Source organism: Melospiza melodia, chromosome 3 (assembly GCF_035770615.1).
Source record: "Melospiza melodia melodia isolate bMelMel2 chromosome 3, bMelMel2.pri, whole genome shotgun sequence".
NCBI classification, from domain to species: Eukaryota; Metazoa; Chordata; class Aves; order Passeriformes; family Passerellidae; genus Melospiza; species Melospiza melodia.
Window position 1 is genome coordinate 56064275 of NC_086196.1, and position 25453 is coordinate 56089727.

The following is a 25453-nucleotide window of genomic DNA, read 5'->3' on the forward strand; positions in this document are numbered from 1 at the left end:
CTATTTTCCACTTCTACTTTTATTTACTTATGTACCATTTCTCTCCTTGTCTCCCTCACCAAAATACCTTTCCCTGTTTTCCTTTCTCTTCCTCTCTTAATTACAGTATTTCTGGAGAGCTTTCCTTAACCTATTTTAGTAAGTATCATAATTAACACTTAACCCTGTATTACAAACAGGGGTTTATTTTTTTTTTGTTCTTATTTTAGCTGAACATGGTTTACATCAGGTTTTTTTTACTAGTGTCATGTATCTGACATGTATCTATAGAATTATACTCTAATTATACACTACTTCAGTTAGTGAGCAAAAATACTTTATCATCTTCTCTTGCTTATTGTTGGTGAATACTTTTATCTGCTGAAGGCTTTTTGTGTGCTTATTTTTTCCATTCCTTATCCTTTATTGAATGTTTATCCAAGAGAGAAAACAAACCCTGTCAAACAATCCAAAATTGCTTTATTTCTTATCTTTTTCTTTTCTTTCCTTTTTTTTTTTTTTTTTTTTTTTGATCTGTAGTGAGCATGCTGTTTAGAAGGCTTATCTCTGCAGTGGTTTTTGTAAGTGTTTAATGTTTATGAAGCATAGTAAGCCAACGCCTTTTGAACTCTACAAATGAATATTAAATTCACTTCAGAAGACACACACACACCTAAGAGCTAAGCTGAATAATTTTGAGCAAGCAGATTCTAAATTGAACACTTGCTTTTGCAGGCCCAGATCGCCTTTCTTCAAGGTGAAAGGAAAGGACAGGAAAATCTGAAGAAGGATCTAGTGCGAAGAATCAAAATGCTGGAATATGCGCTCAAACAGGAAAGGTATGCTGCTTTTGTGATGAGTATATGATGAAGAAATGCTGAAGACAGATACTTTATTTTTGCCTTTGTATTTGACAAAACCAAGAAATGTTTTTTCTGTCTCTGCTCAGTTCTCAGATTGACAAATTTTACTGTACTAAATAAAACCACTAGTCTAAATGTCTGCATTATGATAAGAACAACAGCTAAAATAGCATGGCTTGAAAAACATGCTAACAAAACCCATAGCTGATCAATAATGAATGCTTTCCCTTGGTGGAATTCCACTGAACTGTACAGATTATACTCCAGAATTAAAGTGTATTTTCATTTTGTTCAGTGTAATAACTTTGTTTATTAATACGTGTCAACTGAAATCTTGAATAACTGTCTTCAGTCTAAGAATTACTAGTTTTTAATCTTGCTAAGTTTTTAGCCTTTTCACTATGAGAGACTATACAAGAATATCTTCTGGAGGTTAATTGTGTGATTGCAAAAATGTTTATGTTTACCAGTTAATCAATGTCTATTTCTTGGTTCATGGACATTTTAGTACAAGTCTCAAGTTTACTGTTTTATTCTTGTGTATACTTTCCTGTTATTCTAACCTTTGAGGCAAGCAGAAATTCAGAAATCTCTCTGTTCAACTGATTTATTTCAGGCCAAGTTTAGTTTAAATTCTCTTAATTAGTGAAATGTCTTTTAAAATTCTTGAATAAAGAGTATATTTATGGTACTGCTGCAAAGCAGTCATTGCTTACATTATAATTTTCCTGTTAGATAATTCCTGCTTCTCTTTAATAAAAGAAGCCTCTGAAATAGTTTATGTAGTAGAAATAAGATTTAAAATACACACATATGCAAATGAGGAATAGAACATCACTGGTAGATAATTTTAAAAGGACACCAATAGTTACATTACTGTATTGCATTCAGATTTGCTCAGCTTATATGGGCTATTTTAGCACAAGATGTGTCTTCTACCATCCAGTTTGTCTCTTTCTGGTAGCAACCAGTTAATCCACTGGTTGCATGGGGATGCAACCAAGGTTCTGGCCAGCAGTATCCCCGGGACTCCAGTGTATTTTCTTCTGTTTTGGGGAGTTCTTGGAGGAATCCTTAAGGTAGATACTCTTTTTGCCTGGGCTTTGTTATGGTACCGATATTACATCAAAGAGCAAAGAAAAATACAAAGTGTATGCACAATGGAGTTTGCAGTTTATGGCTGTGGAAAGGCTTACATTTGAAGCATAATTACAGAGTTTAGTGTCATTGGTTCAGCTAAAAATATACTCTAAGTTATATATATATATTCTGTGAAGATTTCTTGTATTTCAAAACTGGTGGAGCTATTCCTGATTACGTAAAAGTGCCTCTAACACTTCATGTTCATAACCCACAGAAGTTGGCAATTTAAAATCATCCAACAATGTAAATACATTTTTGTGTACTGTCAGAGAAACTTTGTAACATTAAAAAAACAAAAATCAAACTGCCATACAGATGGTGAAAATGTCCCTCAGTTTTATAGTGTAAAATCCAATTAAGTGATGACATTTAAAACTTAATGCAGCAGTCCCTGTCAGGATAAGAAAAAACACTTGGTGGCTTCTTATTACAGTTTTTACATCAGTACCTTTATGTTGTGTGTTTTTCTGTGGTGTGTGGCATTAGCCTCGGTTACTCAGGTCAGTAGGCTACAGTCAGCTGATCTGATCCAGTGTGACAGTTCCAGAACGGGTGGTTCTCTAAGCAGATGTGGTGCTTGTGACTGGTGTGTGTGCTGGAGACAGCTATTTATGAGTTTGTAGTTTTAAACAGCAGTTTTATTTGCCAGTTTCTAAAGAAATAGTCTTGTATTTCTGCTGGAATTATCTCCCAGCAAGTGTTCTTGCTTGATACTTCAAAGAACGGCAACATACTGAGCTTGGAAGCACTGCTCCCTTTCCCAGCACTTTCCTAAATCAGTTGTCAGCCTGGTCAGGCAGTAATCAGGATGCTGGCATTTTCCATTGGGTTCTTAGAGCTGGAAAATGAGATCCTCCAAGGTAGGAGGAAGACATTCCCATCAAGTTTGGGGAAGGTTGGTGCACTGTGAGGGGGCAGGGAATCATTCCTGTATTCTTTCATTTCAGCTCTGGCTGTGTAGTATTTCAGATCTTTCTCAGCTGGACGAAATAAATTATGAGTAACAGAACAGAATATGAAATTGTGGACCGGAGTACTCCATGTTCATAGTGCTCTCAGGAAACCATGAAAAAGAAATGAGAAACATTTGTTTTCTCAGGTACATGCTTCTGTGAGCTGTTATTTATAGTGGCTGCTCTGCATTTCTTTTATCAACCAAATAGTTTCAAATTTTACTGTAAATTAACAACTTTGGGACTACTGTTATTGTTCTCTATTTCGTGTCATGTCATTTTAGCGTGGGTAAGGTAGAAAATAAGTTTTACTACTGATGGTCATGTTTTTCTGGCAAATTTAGTTTAATGTTTAATCTTTATGTCAGTAATTGTGAGGTTACCTTCTTATTGTGTGTATAGCAAGCCAGGTCATTTCTGCTGAAGAGTCTTAGTAGGTGAAGTAGCAAGGAGCTTAGGAGGAGCTGGTGCATAGTTAAGTGCTAGCATTTTTCAATAGCAGTTTTGATGTAGTTTTGCCAGCATCCAGTAGATTGCAGTGTGAGGCTGTTCAGAGTTGAGGATTACTTTTTATGACTTTATCAATACTTGCTCCACCACCAGTAAGTTGCACTGGTGCCTCTGGATTTTCAGGAGCTAGCTGAAATGTAGTACTGTTTCTCTCAAGAACATGTCCTATTTCGGCTAGTCTAGCTCACTTCCTGTCTTAACATATTTCAACCCAAGAGCTGGACTCCTGAGCCATGTCTCTAGAATCAGTTGATTTAATTTTGTGTTGTTTTCTGCACTGATGTGTCTGATCAGTGTAAGGCTGGCGCCTTCTCCCCTGGGTAGAATATCTCGCCGTGCTGTTCCTGGCAATCGTTCTTGTTTATGTCTCTTGATTTGGCGGCAGCTCCCAGATCTTCTACGGATGTTTTGGCAGGCTCCCGCAGCACAGCTGGATCAGATGCTTCAGGTCTGGCGACAGATATTTCCAAGAAATAGTGGCTTTTTTTGACTGGAATCAAATTTCTTTCTGTGTGAAGTATTCAGCAAAGTTTCACTGCACTCAGTCGTAGGAAACGTTGATGAAGGCTTTTAGCATTTTCCTAAGCAATTCTTGTGTGGCAGCCATGTTGAATGTTTCCAAGCACTAAATAGAAGACACATAGTTTAATGAAAATACTGCTAATCAAAAGAGGAGAATTGTATAATGAAGGGCAGAAGCCAGAGCAGTGATAATACTCATGCTTATCTGAGTAAGGGCATCTACCCAAGAACATAGTCTCACAGTGCTAAAATAGCTTTCTTTCAAATAACTGGAAGGCTGATCTTCAGAGAGAAAATACCTTCTATTAAGTTGTATCATTCAGGTTGTCATTTTCAAGTCATTTCTCTGTCTCTGCATACTGTTAATAATTCATATGTAATTTTCAGAAATGGAAGGTAAATAAATCACTGAAGTTGAACAAGTTTCAGATAGTAAATCTTTGTTTCTTTTTCTCCCCTGCCACCAAACCACTGTCCTTTTTTTTGACCAGATGATAAAAAGGTTGAAGAAACTTTCATTTTCTTTGTACTTTTTTTACACAAAATATACTTTATCTCTTTTTTGTGATGGTAGTATCACACTACTGGGATGTGTGAGCTAGAATTCAAGGTGAGCTGCAGAAGGCCATTTTAAAGCTGTTAATAAATGGACCCTGTGATTTCTGCAAAAGTGGAAAAATTAAGCATTACAGGTGGGCAGCAGATATTCTGTCATTGTAAAAACAGATTAAATGAAAATGTGCTAATAGAATAAATGATATTTTGAATTTGTGTAGAAAAGAATTAAAGGTTATTTTGTGAAGAGTTTCATACCCTTTGATTGCAATATGTGTAACTGAAGGGTCAAGACTCCCTTCTAGTCCTGGAGTCTGAGTCATGGTGTTCAGCTCTTTTCTTAGTGCACTTTTGAAAGAAGATTGTTTATCTTTCATACCTGTGACATTTTCAGCTGTATCATAAAAAAGCATCTAATAATAAATCTCATACTGTCTGTAGAAGTGTGGAAGATATTTCCTAGATAACCTATTAGTGGTCACCTTTTATGACCAGGTAACCCAGCTAGTGGATGCAGGGAAGGCTGTAGATGTTGTTTACTTGGACTTCAGCAAGGCCTTTGACACTGTCTCCCACAGCATACTCCTAGACAAACTCGTGGCTTGGACAGGAGCACTCTTTGCTGGGTTCAGAACTGGCTGGATGGCCGGGCCCAGAGAATGCTGGTGAATGGTGCTGCGTCCAGCTGGCAACCAGTCACCAGTGGTGTCCCTCAGGGGTCTGTGCTGGGGCCAGTTCTGTTTAATATTTTTATTGATGACATGGATGAGGGTTTAGAGTCTTTTATTAGCAAATTTGCAGATGACACTAAGCTGGGAACGTGTGTTGATCTGTTAGAGGGACAGAGGGCTTTGCAGAGGGACTTGGAATGGTTGGATGGATGGGCAGAATCTAATGGGATGAAGTTCAATAAGTCCAAGTGCCGAGTCCTGCACTTTGGCCACAGTGACCCCCTGCAACGTTATACGCTGGGGACGGTGTGGCTGGACAGTGCTCAGGAGGAAAGGGACCTGGGGGTGCTGGTTGACAGTCGGCTGAACAGGAGCCAGCAGTGTGCCCAGGTGGCCAAGAAGCCCAATGCCATCCTGGCCAGTATCAGGAATGGTGTGGCCAGCAGGAGCAGGGAGGTCATTCTTCCCCTGTACTCAGCACTGGTGAGGCCTCACCTGGAGTACTGCGTCCAGTTCTGGGCCCCTCACTTTAGGAGGGACGTTGAGATGCTTGAGAGTGTCCAAAGGAGAGCAACGAGGCTGGTGAGGGGCTTGGAGCACAAGCCATATGAGGAACGACTGAGGGAGCTGGGGTTGTTCAGCCTGGAGAAAAGGAGACTCAGGGGTGACCTTGTCACTCTCTTCAGCTTCCTGAAGGGTGGCTGTGGTGAGCTGGGGGTCGGTCTCTTTCTCCAGGCAACAATAGACAGAGCAAGAGGACACAGTCTCAAGCTGCACCAAGGGAGATACAGGCTAGAATTAAGGAGGAAGTTTTTCACAGAAAGAGTGGTCAAATACTGGAATCATCTACCCAGGGAGGTGGTGGAGTCACCATCCCTCGAAGAGTTTAAAAAGAGACTGGATGTGACACTTGGTGTCATGATCTAGTTGAGGGGTTAGAACATGGGTTGGACTTGATGATCGTACAAGTCTCTTCCAGCCTAGAATTTCTGTGATTCTGTGATAGATTGATTTTTTGGGAGTTTTTGGTAATATTTTTCTGAACTTTAGAAGCTGACCTCAACTGAAAATGAGTTCAGTGTGTCACATACTCTGGCATGATACTCATGCTTCTGTTTCAAGTGTGTGTCCTGCTCAGAGACCTGAATTTATACTAATTGAATTTAATTCAGGTTTGATTGTAGCACTGGGGGTTTTTTTTATCATTTTGTGTAGTCAGAGATCTATAACTTAAACTTTTCCAGAAATATTGGAAATAAGGATTACTTTTTGGGGCTTTTCATCTCTTCAGTTGCCTCTTTGTTAGAACACTGTTCTTCTGCCTTCTCTCTAGTGCTACTGGTCTCTGCCTGCAATATACAAAGTTAGGTCCTCTGAAAGATGAAATCTTAATCCAGTTTGGCCCTAAAATAAATTTAAAGGGCCAGTGGTGTACAAGACCATGTAATCTACGTTATCCTCTTGAAGTAAAGAATAGCAACAAAAGCTTTAAAAGCTGTTGTGTTATGAGGTGGAACCAGTTAGAAAATCCTGGTTACTAACAGTTTAAAATGGATTTAGAATGATTATTTTCATTCTGGTGAAATGATTTTATAATGCTTTTGATGAGTGGGGAAAACGTCAGTAAGAAAAAAGACTATTACTGTTGATTTAGGAGGGAAGTGAATTAAAAAGTGCGCAACCATGGATTTAGGAGATTGAAATAAATATACTGAGAAGTTTAAAAAACTGCAGTCTAAATCTTTGAAAGATGGATTTTGGAGAACATGACATCTGAGGAACAGGAAAGGTCCAAAGAATGATCCTTTCAGTGAACCTAGCAAACATTTTACTTAGGCTGGAAATGATTAACAAAACTCGATAAGAAAATTAGTGAACGCATAGAGCATAGTGGAACTTTTTATAAAACCCACAAACTAAAAGCAAATGTCAGCTGCTGCAAAACTAACTTCTCCCTGAATTCTTTGAAGGAATGAAGTAGAACACAACATATGTCAGTAATCCAGATTAGAAGAGCAGAGTATTAATATTTGTTTGTTTCTGTTAAGTCAGATCAAAATAGATTACATATTAAGGTCTCTTGATTTCATGACTGCATAAAAAATTGTACTCTTAAGTTGGTTACAAAGTGGAGGATTTCTTAATTCTTGATTAATCATTACTTTTCATTAGTGGTGGTGGGAGAAAAGTATACATAGCATCGATATTTAACAATAATGAGAGGCAGTTGTTTTACTAGGGTAAATGGATAGTTGGAAAAGGAAAGATAAATATTCTGATTAAGCATTGATTCTGTTCTGCTCTTGGTTATTCTTTTCTGTACTGACCAAAATGTTTAACTTCCATCTATTACTTTTAATACATTTCAAGCACATCCTTTCTCTTTTCCTTGTTGAGTGCTGCTCAGCTTAGAGCTTAGTGCTCTGGCTCTTGAGAGTTAGTTCCTTCATCTGTTGATGTTGCTATGCCTAAGAAGCACTTCTTCACTCTTCACTTACCCTTCTCAGTCAGAATTAAATGTTTATTATAATTAAAATGCAGCTGGATTAGTAGGAAGCTATTACTGTCGAAATTGAAACATAAGAACTACAAAGCATTCTTCAGCACTATTTTGTTAGAAGTAATGGGTTTTCTTGATGAAATAAGAAAAGGCAAAAGAGAACAGTAATATAATGAAGATGTTTAGGAAGCAATCTAGAGGTGCAAGTAACTTGAAAACATTTCTGCAGCTGTTCTTGATATAGTCATGCAATTTTAGTGAAAACTTGCCTCATACAATTACAAAGTGTCAAACCCATTAATTTTTTTAAAAATAAATTTTAAGTGGAAGAGCTCCCTTGTGCCTAGTGGAGCTAATGAAACTCCTTTTCAAGTTGGTGCATATGAGAGGTTTATTTTTTTTTGTCTTTTTCAGCCTTTTTCTTGCTACTCTATACTTCACTTTGTACATTTGTGCTTGAACTGCATGTACATGTGAGCTGTTTGATTGTTCCACTACTCCGAGGCTGCACACACAGCATTTCCTGAATTCTCAGTTTTTTCTTTAGAGTAGGAACTGGTGCAAGTGCCACTCTTCTACCCAGTTGTGAAGGTATAAAACCTGCAGTTTTGTACTTTTAAAGTTATGGTGAGTGTCAGAGAAAGAGAGAACAGATTGCAAAACTAGAAAAAGCTCACTTTGCCTCACTTTCTCTACTGCAGTGTTATAAGACCACTGTAATGAATCTTGAATAACTTAAATGTGCCTGTGTAGTACTGTTCTACGGTGGTATTATGTGTATTTTAAAGTCTGTACATACTGCGTCTTCAGGATGAAGCTTCTCAAATTAAAAAGCATTTCCATTTTTTTTGTTGCTATTCTTGTTCATTGTATGGCATGCTTTGTGGGGCTTATTATGTTAGACCTTTTGAAAGCTAAATAATTTTGGAAGAAAGTTTCCATTTTTGCCCTTGGTCAAGTGGCAGACCTAGCAGCTTTGAGACAAAGTGGTGTGGGTGAGCTGTCATTGCTAAGTCTCGTTTAGAACAGTTTTGGCTGAGGGCCTGCTGCTGTTGGAGAGCACAGCATTTTGAAAAATAAAACTAAAACTAAAGTTTGCTTAATGGAGTGACAATATGAGATGAAGTAGATGGTGCTGAACTGACATGGGTAGTAAAAATGTTTCATAAACGTTGACTAAAAAGGAAAGGCTAGGGGGTTGGGAAGGGAAGCAGAAGAGTTGTTTGTGTCCACAGGGAAGGAACCTTTTCTGTAGCAAGAACATTTTGTAAAATCTGCAGTCAACTGCTCTGTGTGTTTCTTCAGTATTCACTATGCAATTACATGTAGCCCTTGGAAAAAAAATTTCAATAAAATTACCTATCTGAAGTCATGGTAAAATTACTTGATTTGCTTTGTTCCCAGCCTAGAAGAAACAAGTGGCTTTTCAATTGAAAACAGATGACATTTATGTGTTTAGTGATATCCTTTAAATGTACTAATAGATTTAAAAAAAAATTTTTGTTTGGTTTCTTTGCAGGGCTAAATACCACAAATTAAAATATGGCACAGAATTGAATCAGGGAGATATGAAGCCACCGAACTATGATTCTGGTAAGAATTTAATGACAGTGAGTTTATTACTGGCATAAAAGCTTAACTGTGTTATGTGCAAATGCTGAATTGATAGTATTGATAAAATAAGTCTCCTAATGGAGCATTATGAATAGAGATAATTATTCAAGCCTATATTTTACTCTTGTACAATTAAAAATATATCCTAATGCTCTAAGAGTCTATTAATAAATCAATTTAGTTTAGATTAAAAAAAAATCCAAACCCAAATGAGCAGACTGCTCTTGGAGAGAGTAGTTTTTCTGTCCCTTAGTGATGTGTATGGATATTTTAGAACTGGATGATACTAGATTCACAGCAATAGAATCCTTTTATCTCTGGATATTTCTTCTGAATGAAATACATAGTTCATAATTTTTTGGTTCAATTACCTCAGTAGTATTCCAGGAAAAAATAATTAAAGTGCATTTTAGACATAAGTGAGAGTTTTTGAACAGGAGATTTGAAATGATCATTGGACATGCATTTAGTTATTTCAGTTTTTTGCCTTGGTCTCTGGAAAGCTGATTTGTTTTCATCTCCTACTTCACACAAATAGATTTAAGCACTGAATTGGGGAAATTAAGAATTTAAGTTACTTCCTTTTATCCCTCTATCTCCCTATTCTTTCCTCTGGAGGAAAAAGTATTAAAAAAAGGTACAGAGATCTGGCTAATGGTCAAGGCATTGAAAAAATAGGTAATGTTTTTTGTGTCTCTATCTCCTGATGCTTCTACTGCAACAAAATTGGAACTACCTATAGGTAAAGGCAGAGCATAGAATGTCTGCAAATCTCATCACTGTCACTTGGTTTATGGAGGGGGTGGTCTAGCTGACTATCATGGTGATTTCTTACCTCATTGGGTTTAGAAGGTCATGAAAAGACCCCCAAACAAACAAAAAATCCAACCCTATACCAACTAGCCGAGCTTTACACCAGGCTTTTCTTGTCCAAGTTTTTAATGAGTTTTTTAGAAATTTTATTTCATGCAATTATCAGCTTTATTTCCTTAACTGAAGAAATATTGAATTTGGTGCTACTAAGTGGAAGACTTCAGTCTCTTTCTGGACCTTTAGAAAACTTTGTCCTGATCATACCACAGCCCTAGGCAGCCATGGTGTTTTTTTGTAATTTCTCAGGATGCAGCTACAGCACATTGCTGCAGTTTCCAGCTGAGGAATGTAGTGCGAGGCCTGGCTTACCCAGCAGAGCTCTAGACTGTGCATTAATTCTGCAAAGTCAACATTGTGGAAATACTTCAGCTAAAATTCCATTATTCTCATTTATGCCATTGTAGTCTATATACAGCTATCAGAAATGTGTATTTTCATTCTATATCAAATCTGGACTGATGACTTAAAATAGAAACTTTGTTCTAATACTGTTTTAAAGTTGTCTTTGATAGATATCTATGTTGTGTGTTGATATGTTCCCATCGCCCTGTCCCTGTTTTTCCTGCCCAGTCATGAAAAAAAGTCAAAATGTTGGTAGTAGTTCTTCCACATGGATCCTTGTTGTTTTCTTTATGATCTCTTGGTGAGTCTGTAACACAATTTTAGAAGAAAGATTTCAATCTCCTGGTAAAGGGATACTTTAAAAATAAAATTATTTATACAGTTTATCTATGTATACTATATATACTATATCTTCTGCTATAATTTCCTCATAATGCAAGTCTCTTCACTCTTATCTGTAAACCACTGCTACTGCTAGCAGTCATCACTTTTGAGGAGACTAAGCACAAGAGAATTCTTGCCTCTGGATATACTTAACAGTGCCTCCAGAAGAGTGGGTTTTGCTTTTAAAAGGAATTTTCAGGCAGATTTACCTCAGTCATGTTTTAATAATTATAGACTGAGCTTTGGTAGCTGTGCATTGGATCCAGCTGTGTCCAGTTGTCATTGGAAGATGATTGTGCATTTGATTATTTCCTGTGGTTGCTATTAAATAGATTTGTGAATATGAGATGTCCAGAGTTCATATGTCTCTCCTTGCATGTGAATTCTGATTAGTATTTAATAGCTTCTTTGGGTAGGTGGTGGGGCTTTTTTGTGTAGTATTAATTGAGTTGTTTAAAGGTAAGTGACTTCCTGATGAGAATAATAGCTCTCACACGTCACATATTAAGTTACTCATAGGAGTATACCACAGGTTTTTCTGGTTCTTAGGTCTTGTTTATACGGGAAGTTTGTTCATCCTTCAGTGTTTGCACCACAAGGTTTTAAAGTTTTGTAGAGGCTTTCATAGATAATAAACCAAGGCATTTTATCTTGGAAAGCATATGTATCTCCTTGAGGAGAGGAAAAAACCCACCATCATGTGCTGTGAAGCTATATATGGAATAAATGTGTAGCTGTTGGTTGCCAGCATTCTGATAGTTTTCTTAAAAGAACAGCCACATAGCCACATGACATTTTTTAATTTTTTTTTTAGATTTTCCTGGAGCAGTAACTTTTGGTTACAAATTTATGGTTGGGGAAAGTGTGCTGAAAATTTTTTAACAACTTTTCAAGTTAAAAAATAGTCCCTATTTTTTTGTTTGTTTGTTTCTGCAAAACTAATGCAAATAAGGATTAAATTGATGCAAGTAGATTTGTTGATTTATGTTGAACTGTCAAGTATAAAAAAATTGGGAAGTTGTAAACCAATATCGTGCTGCAGTTAGCAGTTAAAGATATTTGTATTCAGACTTAATGTGAGCAGCAATTATCTTGGGAGGCCAAAGCAAAAATTGGACTGCAGACTGACTGACATTATGTGCCCCTAAAGGAGTTAGGAACTTGCTCTCATAGAGGAGGAGTGCTTAGGAGTTAGGACGAGTGGAACTTGCTCTCATAGAGTAGGATGTACCTGGAAATCTTAATGTGTATATAGTACTACAATTATGTGCTGTGTGCATTTTTTTTTTCCCTTCATTATTTGCACTTTGAATTTTGGTATTAAACCATTCCTAATCATTTTAAGGCAGATCACTTTTTATGTGGATGGGCATCTTTTATGCAAATAGGAAAAAGAAAAAAAATGTAATAAAATAATCTTTTTCAGACGAAGGGAATGAGACAGAGATTCAGCCACCACAGAACAGCCAGCTAATATGGAAACAAGGACGACAGCTGTTAAGACAGTAAGTGTTGAAAAAAGGACTCAAATACTGATTGCAAAGAAAGAATCTGCTAATGAAATATGATGGTGATGGTATTTGATTTTTTGATTATTCTTTTTCAGTTTTATTTCACTGAAAGAAAAGCTAGTGTGTGTGAAGAAGTTCATTGAGCTTCTGCACTACTTTTCCTTGGGTTTTAAAAAATTTTAATATTTCGTAACTTCAGATGAGAACCCTTGTCAAATCACAAACACCTGATCTCATTTACTTTTCTTTCATAGAGTATAATAAGCCAATCTGCTTGAGAGAACAGTGGGTCATGACATTTTGCAATTAAAAAGCAAAAAAGACACATGATTCTGTTAAGAGCTGTGTAAAATATAAACAGCTGGCATTGGAGAAGGAAAAATTTTATTTTGGCTTGCTTAAGTTGCAGAAAAGATTAACATCCAGAAGGTTAGACTAGATGTTTTCTAATTCTTGTTCATCTCAATGAAACAAATGTCTCTTAATCTAAATTAATTTTTGAATTGTGATCATAGTAACTAAATTAACTGCCATGATATTTGGTGTGTTACAGAAGATTAAATGAGAGGGGACTGAGACAGTAAAGATGGTCTGGAACTTACCTTAAAAGACCTTTTTCCAAGGAGTTGTACAAAAGTTAAATTCATTGAATGGCTTGTACAGGCTTCTCTTTTGCAAGAGCTCAAATCTTTGCCTGCATGTTGAATAAATGTAACTAGAGTGGTTTTGACTTGGATCAGTGATTTTGAAGATGAGTCATTCCATCTCAGCGCAGTTCATGCAAGAGTGACACACTGCTGAATATAGAGTGCATATTACTGACAGACTCTGTTTTGCATAGGTGACTTGTTTGATTTTTCTGTAGCCAACAATCAGTATTTCTCTCCTAATGTGGTTATGTGAATGATATTAAATAATTGGAGGAGAATGTTCTTGCAGGAGAAGTGCACGTCCCTGATTTGTAGCAGCTGTCACTGTAAAATAGCATTTCCTTGCTTCAGAGTTGTCTAGAATATTGACAATTTAATCAATTCACTGCTATTAACTCCATGTTCTAGAGGGAAGGACACAAAGCAATTTCTACTTTTTCTTTTTGAAATCATTATTTCCCTCCTGTTTCTCTCAAGGGCAACATGGCATATTGGTGAAAGAGCCAACTTTAAAACTACAGAGCCAACTTTGGGCTGTGAAATCTATACAATGATTTTTGCTGTTCAGTGTTTATATGGAAGACAAATTTTTGCAGATCCATTGCAGAATAAAGGAAAGGCAAGACAGATTTTATCAAGTCTAGTCCATCATAAATAACAGCTCTTACTAATGGCCACAGCTAAAGAATTTAGGTTTTATTCCATTTTCTAGTCTTCTAATAATGTTTACATAAGGAACATATCTACTGCTTCTTGTGTCTAGTTTCCATGTGTCAAATTATAAAAATACTTGTGCATGCAACTGTGGTGATTTTTATAAAGCAGTTGTAAGTATTTTAATTGAAAGTGCTTTTCCATCCATTTTAGTAGATGAATGAATAACGTATTGTATAACCTCTGACTGCTAGGCTCTCTGATTTTTTTTTTTCTCAGTGACTGTAGAGGCTGGTACTGCAAGAGGCGATCCCTCTGCAGCTGGTACAGGATGATTTACAAGCATGTTTCACTAGCTCAGCACCGGAGTTCGCTAAGCTTAGGGATTGAGGATGAGTTCAGGGAGAAGTTCAGCCAGTTGCTAAGCTAAGGGATTGAGGATGAGTTCAGGGAGAAGTTCAGGGAGGAATTTCATGTTTTGCAGAAGTGACATGTGCAGAGGAGATTAGCATGAGTTCTCTTCCTTCAGGTATCTACAAGAAGTGGGCTACACTGACACGATATTGGATGTGAAATCAAAACGAGTGCGAGCTTTACTGGGCCTTTCAAGTGATGCTTCAGAAAAAGAGAACAGAAATCAAGAGCCAATGGTAAATGGCACAGAGGGCCAGATTAAAGAAAACGCAATGATCGGGTAAGCATCAAGATGACTTTGTTCTATTTTTGCATAAATGCACTTAGTGGTGTTGAACAAAATTTTGTTTACTGAGAAGATTTCAGGATTTTTTCTTAGTTTGAGATTAGAGCAATTCTAACTAATTTTATTATATTAAGCAATAAGTATGGAAGTAATTCTTTAGATTCAAATCTTGAAAGCACCATAATTTTTTTTTTCCAGTTGGATGGCAGCACTAAGTCAAATCAAGCCTCTTTTGAGATATGATTGCTAAGTGTTTAGAAGTCAGTGTTGTTTCAAGTTAATGGTTTGTTTGTATTGCTGGACACTTTACTGTGTAAGTTGCAGGCTTTGCTCTTCTGGTCTGTGCTGACTATGACATGATAAACTATATAAGAGAAGGAATTTATTCGCTAAATCTGAAAAACAAAGTCACTCATTACATTCTGACTCCGAAAAGTTTTTGGTTTTCTACTGACATGTAAATGTGACTGAAGTGTAAGGTACTAATTTCTGTATTTTAATATTTCTAACACTACGGAAAGTCAGTCAAAGACAGTAAAAGCTTGTTCTCACTTCTTCTCTTAAGTACTGTTAAAACTTAAGAGGCTTTTTTCCCATTTTCTTCTCTTTTCCATGCAGTGTTAAAAAAGAAAAAAAAGTAAGTTAAACTTAACTCTAAAGACTTCAGAAAAACAATCTGTTCATTCTTGTTTAAGATACTGTAGTTGCAAAACTGGAAAAATAATGAAAATTATGCAGAATTGTAGGAACAGTAGATGAGGTAGCTCTTTCCAGTAGTAGCACAGCTTTCCTCAGAAATCACTCTTTTTTCCTTTTCTATATTCATGGCGCAAAATTCAAGACCATTATTTTCTAAGACCTAATACAGTTATATATACATCCTATTTTCTAAAAAGCATTTGTAAAATTTCATTATACCCTCCTGGTAGCTGCAGCAACTTCAGGCCAACAAGTTACATAAAGGCAGAAGTTCATTGTTATGTAATTAAATATAATGCTGTGAGATGGAAAACTTGAATGTGTGAGAAAACCTGCAAGCTACTAAAATATATTGTGTTGCTACATAGTTGACAAGTCATGTCATTTATGTACAACAGCTTTGTTTGGAAGAACAAGGAATGCTTGATAGCTTGCAATAACAGTTCTGGTTTGATTTCTGGTGAAGGGGAAGTGTGTAAATAAAGCTTCTCCTCTTACTTCAAAATTTATTTTTGTGTATTTACATAGTTTTGAAGAAGGTGGATGTGTGTATAAGGTAGTTACTTGATGGATGAAATACTGGGACAGTGGTTTTAATATAGCAGTTTTTGGATATATTTGCATTTCTCTCCTATCTGCTTGGTTTTGGGATAGATCTGACATTAGGTTTAACACTTTGTAGTTTACCCTGTTGCTGAGGATATTCACTGATGGAGAAAAATGATTTCCCTTCCATTGTGGCTGTACTAGCTTGTCAGCTGCAAGGCTGGTCAGGCTGTACACTTTGAAAAACTGTTCTTGCAGGTGATGGCTGAGATGGCAAACTGCATTAGAGAGCTTAGGGATGTGTTTTGATAAGATAATGAACAAGAAGGGACTCAAGGGCTTTACAGTGGAAAAATTTTCCAGGGTTCTTGTTCAACATGGTCATGTTGAACATGGGTGATTTTGAATTTCTGGATGTCCACTGCCATCTCCCTCACCAGAAGGAAAAAAGTCAGGATTTTACTAGAATTCCATGATCAATCTAAGTACAGGACTGCCTCTCAATGCTGTGATTCTTCTGGGTGCTTCAGTCACACTTACAGACCACCTCTTTCAATTTTTCTTTCAGGAAGCATTCTGTGGCTTGCTTCCTGGCGGAGACTGCCTGTTATTTAACAGCTATTTCATCTTGTGCTACCTCAGTGTTTCTGTGACATCTGGCACTGTTCATCTTCTTCCAACTGCATCATTACTTACCTCTGAGATTTCAAAGGGCAGCTTTGTGGTAGATGCAAAATGAGAAATAAGCTCATAAGCTGAAATAAGCTGTTACCTGCCTCATGTAATGCCAGCATAACTTCAGTCTATATAGAACAGCTTCTCTTTGGAAAGTATAGCGTTGAATAGATGACACAGGTCTAAGGCACATGGATGTTGCTCCTGAACTCAGGATGCAACTCCTGAACTCAACTGAAATTTTTAGTGAGTGTTTGAAACCCTAATTCAATGCTTTCCTACCTGGTTGGCAGAACTAGGAAAAATGTAGATGACTCAGCTAAATTCTGGCTTGCTGTTGAGGAAGGGCATCCTTTGAAGCAATCTCACCAATGCTAGGCTGCTTACTGTGAGGGCAAAAGGACTGGCCCTTCCTTTAGCAGCTTCTTGTTATTCCTTGTGTTCATGTAAAATGAAAAATGGATCTGGGCTGCAGCAGGCTTTTACAGTTGAAAGGAGTGCAGTGAACAAGTGTCTGCAGTTTGGTAGTGGTAGAAGAGGAAAGTTATGGTGAGAAATTGGAAGAACGAAAAACCAAACAAAACCTTAATGCAATTCCAGAAAGTTTGAAGTTTAAGGACATATGAGAGTGTTTGCCAGGACCATGAGACATTGGGACAGTTGCAAACTAAAATGCAGACTGAAGACTTTCAGTGACTGTATGGGTGCAATAAAACTCTTCAGAGGAGAAAGCTTTGCTGTCTGTCACCAGAGAAGCCTGTGAACTGCTCAAGCCAAGGCAGTTTGGCAGAGTTTCCCGTTCAAAACATATAATGAACATTGATGTCAAATATTTGCTTGCAAGTCTCAGGACACCGGTCAACCTGAAGATGTTTTAGTTGCATTTGAAGAGCAGAGCACTGGGCAGAAGGTAACACATGAAAATGGATATAGGCCAACAAGGAATACACCTCTGTTGAAGTGAGAAAAGACAGCTCATAGCATTTTTAATCTGTTTGGTCTTGGAAAAACTGCATAACATGCACCCAGTTGAATATGTGCATTTTTAGTCTGTGTTTTAGTTTAAGTCTGTGTTTTAAAAAACTGTTTACATGGAGTGAAAAAGGTGAGAAGCGGAGTACAGGACTGAAGTAAAGAGAAACCTTGGGGATGGGAAACGATAAAGACAAATCAATAGGAGTTTGAAAAGAATGTGGGTGGATGTGATTAAGATAATGTGCAATAGAGAGGAAAATGGTACCATGAAAAACAGAAGGAGTATGGATTTAATGATGCATTTCCAGAATAGAAAAGTGGAAGGCACACTAGCTTTTAATTTCCTTAAAGATTTCTCCATATAGCAGTGTAAATTGCAGAAAGAACAGATTGGCTCAACTGCCTTCTGTACAACTGAACACTTGTGATAAATTCCAAAGAAAGGAAAGAGATGGTATTTGATGCTTTTATGCTACAATATGGTTATCTCTTTGAGAGGAGAGAGGTAGTAATGGCAATAGGAAACAAAACTTCCTTTATGTTTTCATTATTTGTTTGATAGCCAACCAATGCTTTCTTAGTGAAATGAAAGTGGTGCAGCACAAAATAAATGAGTATTGCAGAAAATTCCAGGGAAAAAATGAAGAGCTGATCTGCTTCTCAACACAATCTGTTTTTAGCACAGTTTTTGTGTTAGTGTATTCATCTGTGCATAGTGCTTTTTTCCTCAGAAAAACCTCTGTGACTTGCTATGACTGTACTTCTGAGCACAGTGGAAACCCACATGTTGCTTATTTTAAAATATTTTTTAATGCCTTTGATTGTTTTAAAGATAATACCTGGCATTTTTCCTCTGACCTTGGGGATGTGTGAAGTGTATACTTCATGGTAGGTAGGGAGGATGTTTTTCCTCTGTTCAGCTTACTACAGCTTTTACAGGTTTTTAAGTTGTTACAGCAGCATTTGCCTGTTATATGTTTTATCTTGTTGTCTGTCCTTTATACCTATTTCAACAGCTGAGGTTTGGACTCTCAGTGTTTGGGGTACCAACATTGAGTTGAGCCTTTTTGTGGGAAAGGCTAGTGAGAATGTTTGGGGTGATTATTGTGAAGCTGATGCTGTTTGCCTTGGTATGTAGAAGCATATGATGGTTAATGTAGTGCAAATACTTAATACAATAATATTTAGTTTCAGCAGAGGATATGTAACTTGAATTCTGCTAGGTTCCAGTTATTTTAGAAAACTGCTGTCCAGTCCCTCATAACCTCTCAGCTTAGTTTTGTATGTCCTAAATTATTGCAGTATTTCTTCAGAGAAGTTCCCCCTCCTTTGGTACAGTGATGAACACACTACTGTTGTCTGACTCTGTTTTAAGACAAATCAGTTTCTCTTCATCCTTAGGTGAAATAGCCTCAGACTTTGTGTTACTAGCTGCTGCATGTTTGGCCAGACTTGTATTCTTACATTGCCTATTTATTTGCTGATGTACAGATCCTCTTGAAAACTTTAGCACTCAAGAAAGACATCATGTGGATTTTGAATGCACCCTGCAAGACTTTGAATCTGTAAATGAAATGTTAATATGATAACGTGAGCTAGATATAGTCCTGTTTTCACCTATTTCATGGAATTTTAAAGTTTTCAGTTTCTTCAATCAGCTCACTTGCATTGCAAAAGATAAGTACCACTTGGCATGACTGGACTCAAAAATAGATACTAAAATAATAACCTCATAATAATGGTTTAAATTCCTAACACTTGCAGTGAGAGGAATGGGTGCTTTCCCCCAACAAACTGAAACAGAAATGAAAGCTGCCTGCACATGTAGCTTGTAGCCTTGAAAACACAAGAGTACTTAAGTATCTTTAGTTCATTTATTACCTCATTTTTAGTAGCTTTATCTTACTGAGTGAAACCTCGGCAGTCAAATGAGTTTACCTTCTTGAAGGTGTGTATTTGACTACCATTTCGTATGAGTGGAAGCAAATATAATAAAGGAATAGAACTGGAAAGGAATGAGGATATACTACACTGATGTGTGTATATATATGCATAGATACAAATGTCTATATATAAAAATGGTATAGATTAGTTCTTGCTAAGGGGTTTGATCATTAGAACTATAAATAGCCAATAGAAGCTTCTTAAAGAAAAATGGTCCTGAGTGATGTATCACTCTGTCTCTAAACTTACCTGCTGCCTTTTCTTTTCTTATTGAATTGCCAAGGGCTTCCACTGCCTATACTTTACATGAGCAAAATGACCTCCAACCTTGGCATTTCAGAGCAAATCTGAAGCCCATTTCAAAATTAAAAATTTTGAAAACTTTATCTTTCTGATATACAAGAAGTCATTCCAACTGACACTTCAGTGAATGAGCATCCTTGTATACCAGAAGACCTTAGTAACTCTTTTGCATCTCTAAATCCTATTAACGCTGGCCCAAGTAATGAAAGTGCTGCATACTGGCTGATGAATGTTGTTTGTTGACTAGCTTATAAAATGGTTTATTTGGGAAAATACCTCTGAATTTATAAACCTCAGGTAATTGCTGCCATAAGAAAGATTTCCAAAATAGTATGCTAGTAGAGGTTGAATTACAAAAAGGAAAAAAAAAAAAACAAACAGTAAGAGGAATAAAGCAAGTAGATTTTGGAATTTTTTTTTTCACTTTTTTTATGTTTCTCCCTGCCTCCATCTTGCAGTGGCCTAACAGGCATTTCAAAGGTACCTGATTTAGGCCAGATCTGGATGCTTTCAACAGATGCACTAAAGCAGAAAAAAAACTAGATAAATTGGGGGGTTTTTTTGTGAAGAAAGAAGTACAAATGGACCACACTTTTAATTGGCACCATTCTAGGGCTTAGGAGTTTGAGAGATGGTTTTTGGCAATGTCACATAAGACTCACAGTACAGAAAGAATGGGGAGAAAGAGACAGAAGTTGTGCAGTTGGAGAGAGAGAGAAGCAAAGAGAGGGGAGGTGAATGGAGAAATAACTTAGAAGAGTTACTCTGGTACCTCAAATATTAGGGTTTTTTTTATTCTCTATGAAACTTATTTGTTTGATCTATTATAGTTAGCTGACTAGATTTGGCAAGAGAAGCGGTCCTTGCTTTTTAAATGTCATTCCTTTGCTATTCCAATTTATTTGCAAACCATTTTGTAAGTGCTGCTTACCAGTTGTAATACATATTGCACTAGTTCTTGCATTGTGTGGTGTGACTTCATAGGAGATTTCAAAGGTTGTGACAGACTGTTAGCCTGGCCTGTGTTCATTGTGTGTAAATGTTGATGATTTTAACTGTTCTGTAGTTTCTATAAATTATTTTGATATTTTCTGTGCTGCATTATGAAAGATTTTACAGTGTTGAACTCTAATGAACTGTTCTTAAAGGCACTCCTCAGTGAATTTGCATGCATTTATTTAATGCGTACAGTTTGATAGAATTTAACTGGCCACATTGAAAAAGACTGTTTTAAAACATGTGATAACTAAATTCTGTGGGGAATTAATAAAACTTATGAAGACTGTGCAGTAGCTGTTTTGATAGTAGTAGGAAACTGAAGCAAAGAAAATGGCTCAAGAAAGAGTATGGTAGAACAGCTCTGAATCCTGGGTCGCAACAGGTTCTTTCCAGCTGTACAAGCTCCCAGGAACACTTCTCAGCCCAAGCTGAACTTGTATTTATTTAACTTTATTGTGGTATTTCTTCCTGCTTCTGAATTTATCAATAAAATCCTAGTTTTATTTAAGATAACTTGTGCATGTCTTGGATAAAATAAACAAACAAAAACCCCTCTATTCTTTCCTTTGAGGCTGTGAGTAGGACTGAGGCAGTTAATGTTCTTGTGGTTGGACAGTTCATGGGAGAAATTTGAGATTCTCCCTGGACATGGCCACAGACTTTCCAGGGTTATTATCAACAAAAGAGAAGGTAATGATAGAAATGTAGAGTGTGTTAGTTACAACGAAAATACGTGTCTATAATGTGACTTTAGTCTAAGTCAAACTTGACTTCGCAATTTGAAATGTTCTGATCATGCTGGGAGCTGGAAAGGTAGCATCAGCGTGCTGTTGTAGTTTCCACAAAAGAACTTCCCCTTGCCTGTAGGTTATGGCTTCTGCATTTCACTCACTAAGGATTTATGTTAAGATCATGAATATTAAATGTTGAGAGCAAATGTGTTCAGTCTGAGCTATACATTTTTTAAAGCTGGCAATATTTCAGTGTCAGAACCAACTGGATTTTTACACAAAATGCTTGTCTCAAGGCATGTCACTGTTGGGCAGAAAAGGAAGAGTTGATGTTATGGTCTGCAGAGCCCAGCAAAGCCAGGTTTTCTTTATTTAAATAGTGTATGTGGAATATCCACAAATCACATTTTTTTGGTTTCATGGGAAGATGCTATTATGTTTAGTCTTAAAGGGGCCAAGGGGTTAGCACAAATCTGAATAATTGAATAGCCTGTAAAATAGAAATTGGGATCAGATTTTCACAGCCATCACAGCTGCTCAGAATTCTGTCAGCTTCTCCTGAGGAGGAAAATACTCATGTGATTTCAGTTTCATGTTCTTTTAAGGGATGTACATACTTCAGTTACCATCTCATTTGTAAGAAGAATTCTAAGCAGGAAATCATTTGTTACCTTTGGGAATCAGAAGTTCCCTGTTTCAGGAGTGATATTCACAAAATCTGTGCGCTGCTCATCTATTGTAGTAAGAAGGAAAGCCCAGCAGCATTAGTCTAGCTGCAGTTTACCTTCTGGCAGTAGTTATTGTTATGGCCATGAGAAGCAGTTAGTCCTGTTGTACCTAATTGTGGGTAGGCAGGAGTGGCAGGGTAATATCTCTGCCCCAAAGAATTGCCTGTCTGCCTGGATAAGGCTGCTGGAAAGGAGGATGTAATGGACAGAGATAACAGTATGTGATAACAGATATGGTACTGTTGAAATGATTTTGGTTGGCTGGTTGGGAAGTGCTGAGTCACCTGGGATGAGACCGTCAAGGAGAGAAGACAAGAGAGCAGCATGCAAGAGTGTTGTTACTGAGGAAGGAGGAGTGGGAAAGAGATTCAGAAGAAGCAGCTGAGGAGCACAGGATTGAGGGAGGCCCTGCCACAGTCTGGCTGCTCTGTGCTTTCTGCTTTGGCAGGTTCCATAGCTTCTCCTGCTGTCTGGGGGTTCTGGTTCATTCTTTCCCAGCTGCTTTTCTTTAGACAGTATGGCTGGGGAGGAAGGAAAAAGGCTGCACTGAAACTTATGTTCTTCCTTAAATATGTTGTGATACAGGACAGTCCAGAAGAGAGGAATTGTCCTTGTTGAGACCTTTTTAGGGTTTTTGATCTCTCTTTATTTGCAATGGGCCCTGAACCTTGCCTCACTTGTGCTTGTCATACCACAGTTTGTATCAGTCCCCACTTTCGGAGCTTGATTCTATTGTTTTCACCCATTGATTTTTTTAAAAAATACTCGAAGCTACAAAAGCCCTGAAAATGTCAAATTGTGTTTCTAAAATGGAATTTAAAGTTATTTATTTTACTACCCTATCTCTGAATATATTTTTGGCCCTTCTGCTTTTTTAAGTTGCTTGGTGAATGACCCCCTAAGAGAAAAAAATGAAAAAAAAAGAGAGATGGAAAATGAGTGAAGCAAGCAAGCTTGAAATATCCATCAAATTGCATAGCACAAATTAGCTAAGGCCAGGCATTTTTCTTCAATATATTTTATGTTCTTCCAAAGTATTCACGCTGACAGCATTATCCAAAATGCATTATGTTCATATTCTGATAAAGGATGACAAATACCTCAAATTATTAAATCACCTTTGATTTGACTGCTGAAGTTTATTGGGGTACAGTATAGGAAATCAGCCTGTCTGTCAGCTTGAAACTATCTTCCTGTAGAACCCTTGGATAGTTTAAATATTCTTTCTCTTCTATTTTCTTTTTTGGTTTTTAAGAATTCTTTTATGGAAGTTGTGTCTTAGCACAAATAATCTTCCATGGCACTATGCTGACTGTACATTTCTGTACGGTACAGGAGTTTTGAAATACATGATAAATAAGCTACGATGTTTCCCAGTGCTTGAGATACCCATTTACCCCTGCTCCCCATGTAAATGTAGATACATTATTATGTATATATATCCTGCCCACTAAAATGTGCAATAATTAATAGGACAGTTGAAATCAGAGCAGTTAATCAAGAAAAAAGATACAATCTTTTTTGGTAGTCACTTTGAACTTAAGGGTGAGAGAGCCAGGTTTAAGAGCAAATAAGTACCAAGTCTGGTATGATTTACTGCAAATACTTGGACCTGTAGAAGGATATCTGTTTCTTAATAGTAAGGTCTCTTAATTAAAATTTTATAGTCCATGTTTGGTGTTAGTTCATATATTGCTGTTTACCTGGAGTATGTCTGATAATTGCTATTATAGATATAAGCCATAGTGTTTCTACATGGCAGATTTTTACATGGCAAAATATAGAGGAAAAAAACCCAGTAACAGTTGTGGTTGGAAGATTTAGTCAAATACAAGTAGACACAGCCTCTCAGAATTTGCTGAAAGTCACGAAGTTAGTCAAATGAAGCACATCTTGTAATGTGCTGTCTTACAAAGATATTTCTGTTGGGAACAGAAAGGCAACTATACCACAGGATTTCTGTGAAAATGTTCATTGTTACTACAGATTCATGAGGTGTTACAGGTTGCCAAAGTAGTGATTACTTAAGGAAAAATAAAGATGGCACAGGTTGTTTCCAGGTTTGTCATAGAAACGAGGGTCACAATACTGCTGGAAGCAGGGCAGATTTGAAACTTGCTTAAGATTGTTCTTAGATCTAAGTTAAGATCTGGAAAAGCGGAACCCCTGTTGGAAAAACAGTGACCATGAAAACATAATGTACATGGAGGTATATTATATATATTATGAGGCTGCTGTGTATGCAGAATTTCTAATGAAAGTGAAATCTCTGTTGGCATTTTTGGGCTATAATGGTGAGTAAATGAAAAAAAATGTAGAGTAGCAAATTGTCTTAATGAAATGCAGATATACTGGGACTATGAAGAAGCCACTTCTGCTGATTGTTGTCATGTAAGCATAGAACTGCTTGAGCAGAGACTTTGCACAGAAGGAAGTGTGCTGCTTATTGTGCCTTATTGCACATCAAAGCTTTTGCCCTTGGATGCTTCCTGCAGTAGACTTTTGGAAAGCGTTATGACGAAACCCTGGAGTAAGTGGGGGATGGATGGATGGATGGATGGATGGATGGATGGATGGATGGATGGATGGATGATCAGGTGCTCACACTGCAGGGGGATTACAAGGCCTTACTGTATAGGTGTGTTAGCTGATTGAACCTTTTGAAATGCTTAGCAGAAAGCAAGGCACTTGCTGGTACTAAGGGTGACTGCATAAAACAATTTAGAGCTACAATTCTGAAAGGAGAGAGGGGGAAACTTCTGCTGTTTCAGTGGTTGTGAGAATCAAGATGACGTGCATTTAGTGATGAACTATGAAAAACTGTCTACTGATTAAAGGTAAGAAAACAGTAAAGCTTGTCTTCACTGCTTCAAAGCCATCTAAAGATTGTACCAGGTTTTACTGGAAGGAATTGTAACAATTCAAGATGAATGAATTTTGTTTGCTGTATCTTTCAGGGGTTGATGGAGAAGTGCATCTTCTGCATAGTAAACACAAATCCTGTTAATAATTTTAGGACTGCTTTATCTGTACTTTTGTCAGAGTTTAGTAATTGTTACAGTCCTGTTTCTTGGATTCTTCCTCTTCTGTTGTTAGTATAACAACCCTTATGCTTCCTGTTCTGAGGCACTGCCTAAATTTCTGCCAGCACAGTCATAATTTTACCCATCTTCATCTATTTTCTTATTTGTTTAATGTAAATTCAAATATTATTTAGTCATAAATGATATTTTCCCATTATATTCTTTTATAGTGGCATATTTATCATGTCTTAAAAGCTTATGAATGATAGATCTAGAGTTTGGTGTTTCCCAGCAAGATGAGGAACATCAGCTAGCAATAGCAAAGTTTTCCTGTACCCTGATGTACATGTGGGTGCTCAGCTTGGTAGCTGTGGCTCATGTCCTTGTTGCTGAGGCTTTCAGTAAT

The 25453-nt window shown here is 37.1% G+C and overlaps 1 protein-coding gene across 5 annotated transcripts in view; it reads left to right on the forward strand.

Annotated features, from left to right (window-relative positions):
• STRN (striatin) overlaps positions 1 to 25453 on the forward strand; it is a 70141-nt gene that overhangs the window by 12175 nt on the left and 32513 nt on the right. For all 5 annotated transcript variants that reach the window (XM_063151860.1, XM_063151861.1, XM_063151865.1 and 2 more), the window contains exons 2-5: positions 715 to 818; positions 9216 to 9289; positions 12336 to 12414; positions 14254 to 14418. In XM_063151860.1, coding sequence (XP_063007930.1) covers positions 715 to 818; positions 9216 to 9289; positions 12336 to 12414; positions 14254 to 14418 — 422 coding nt within the window. The remainder of the gene's footprint in view (positions 1 to 714; positions 819 to 9215; positions 9290 to 12335; positions 12415 to 14253; positions 14419 to 25453) is intronic.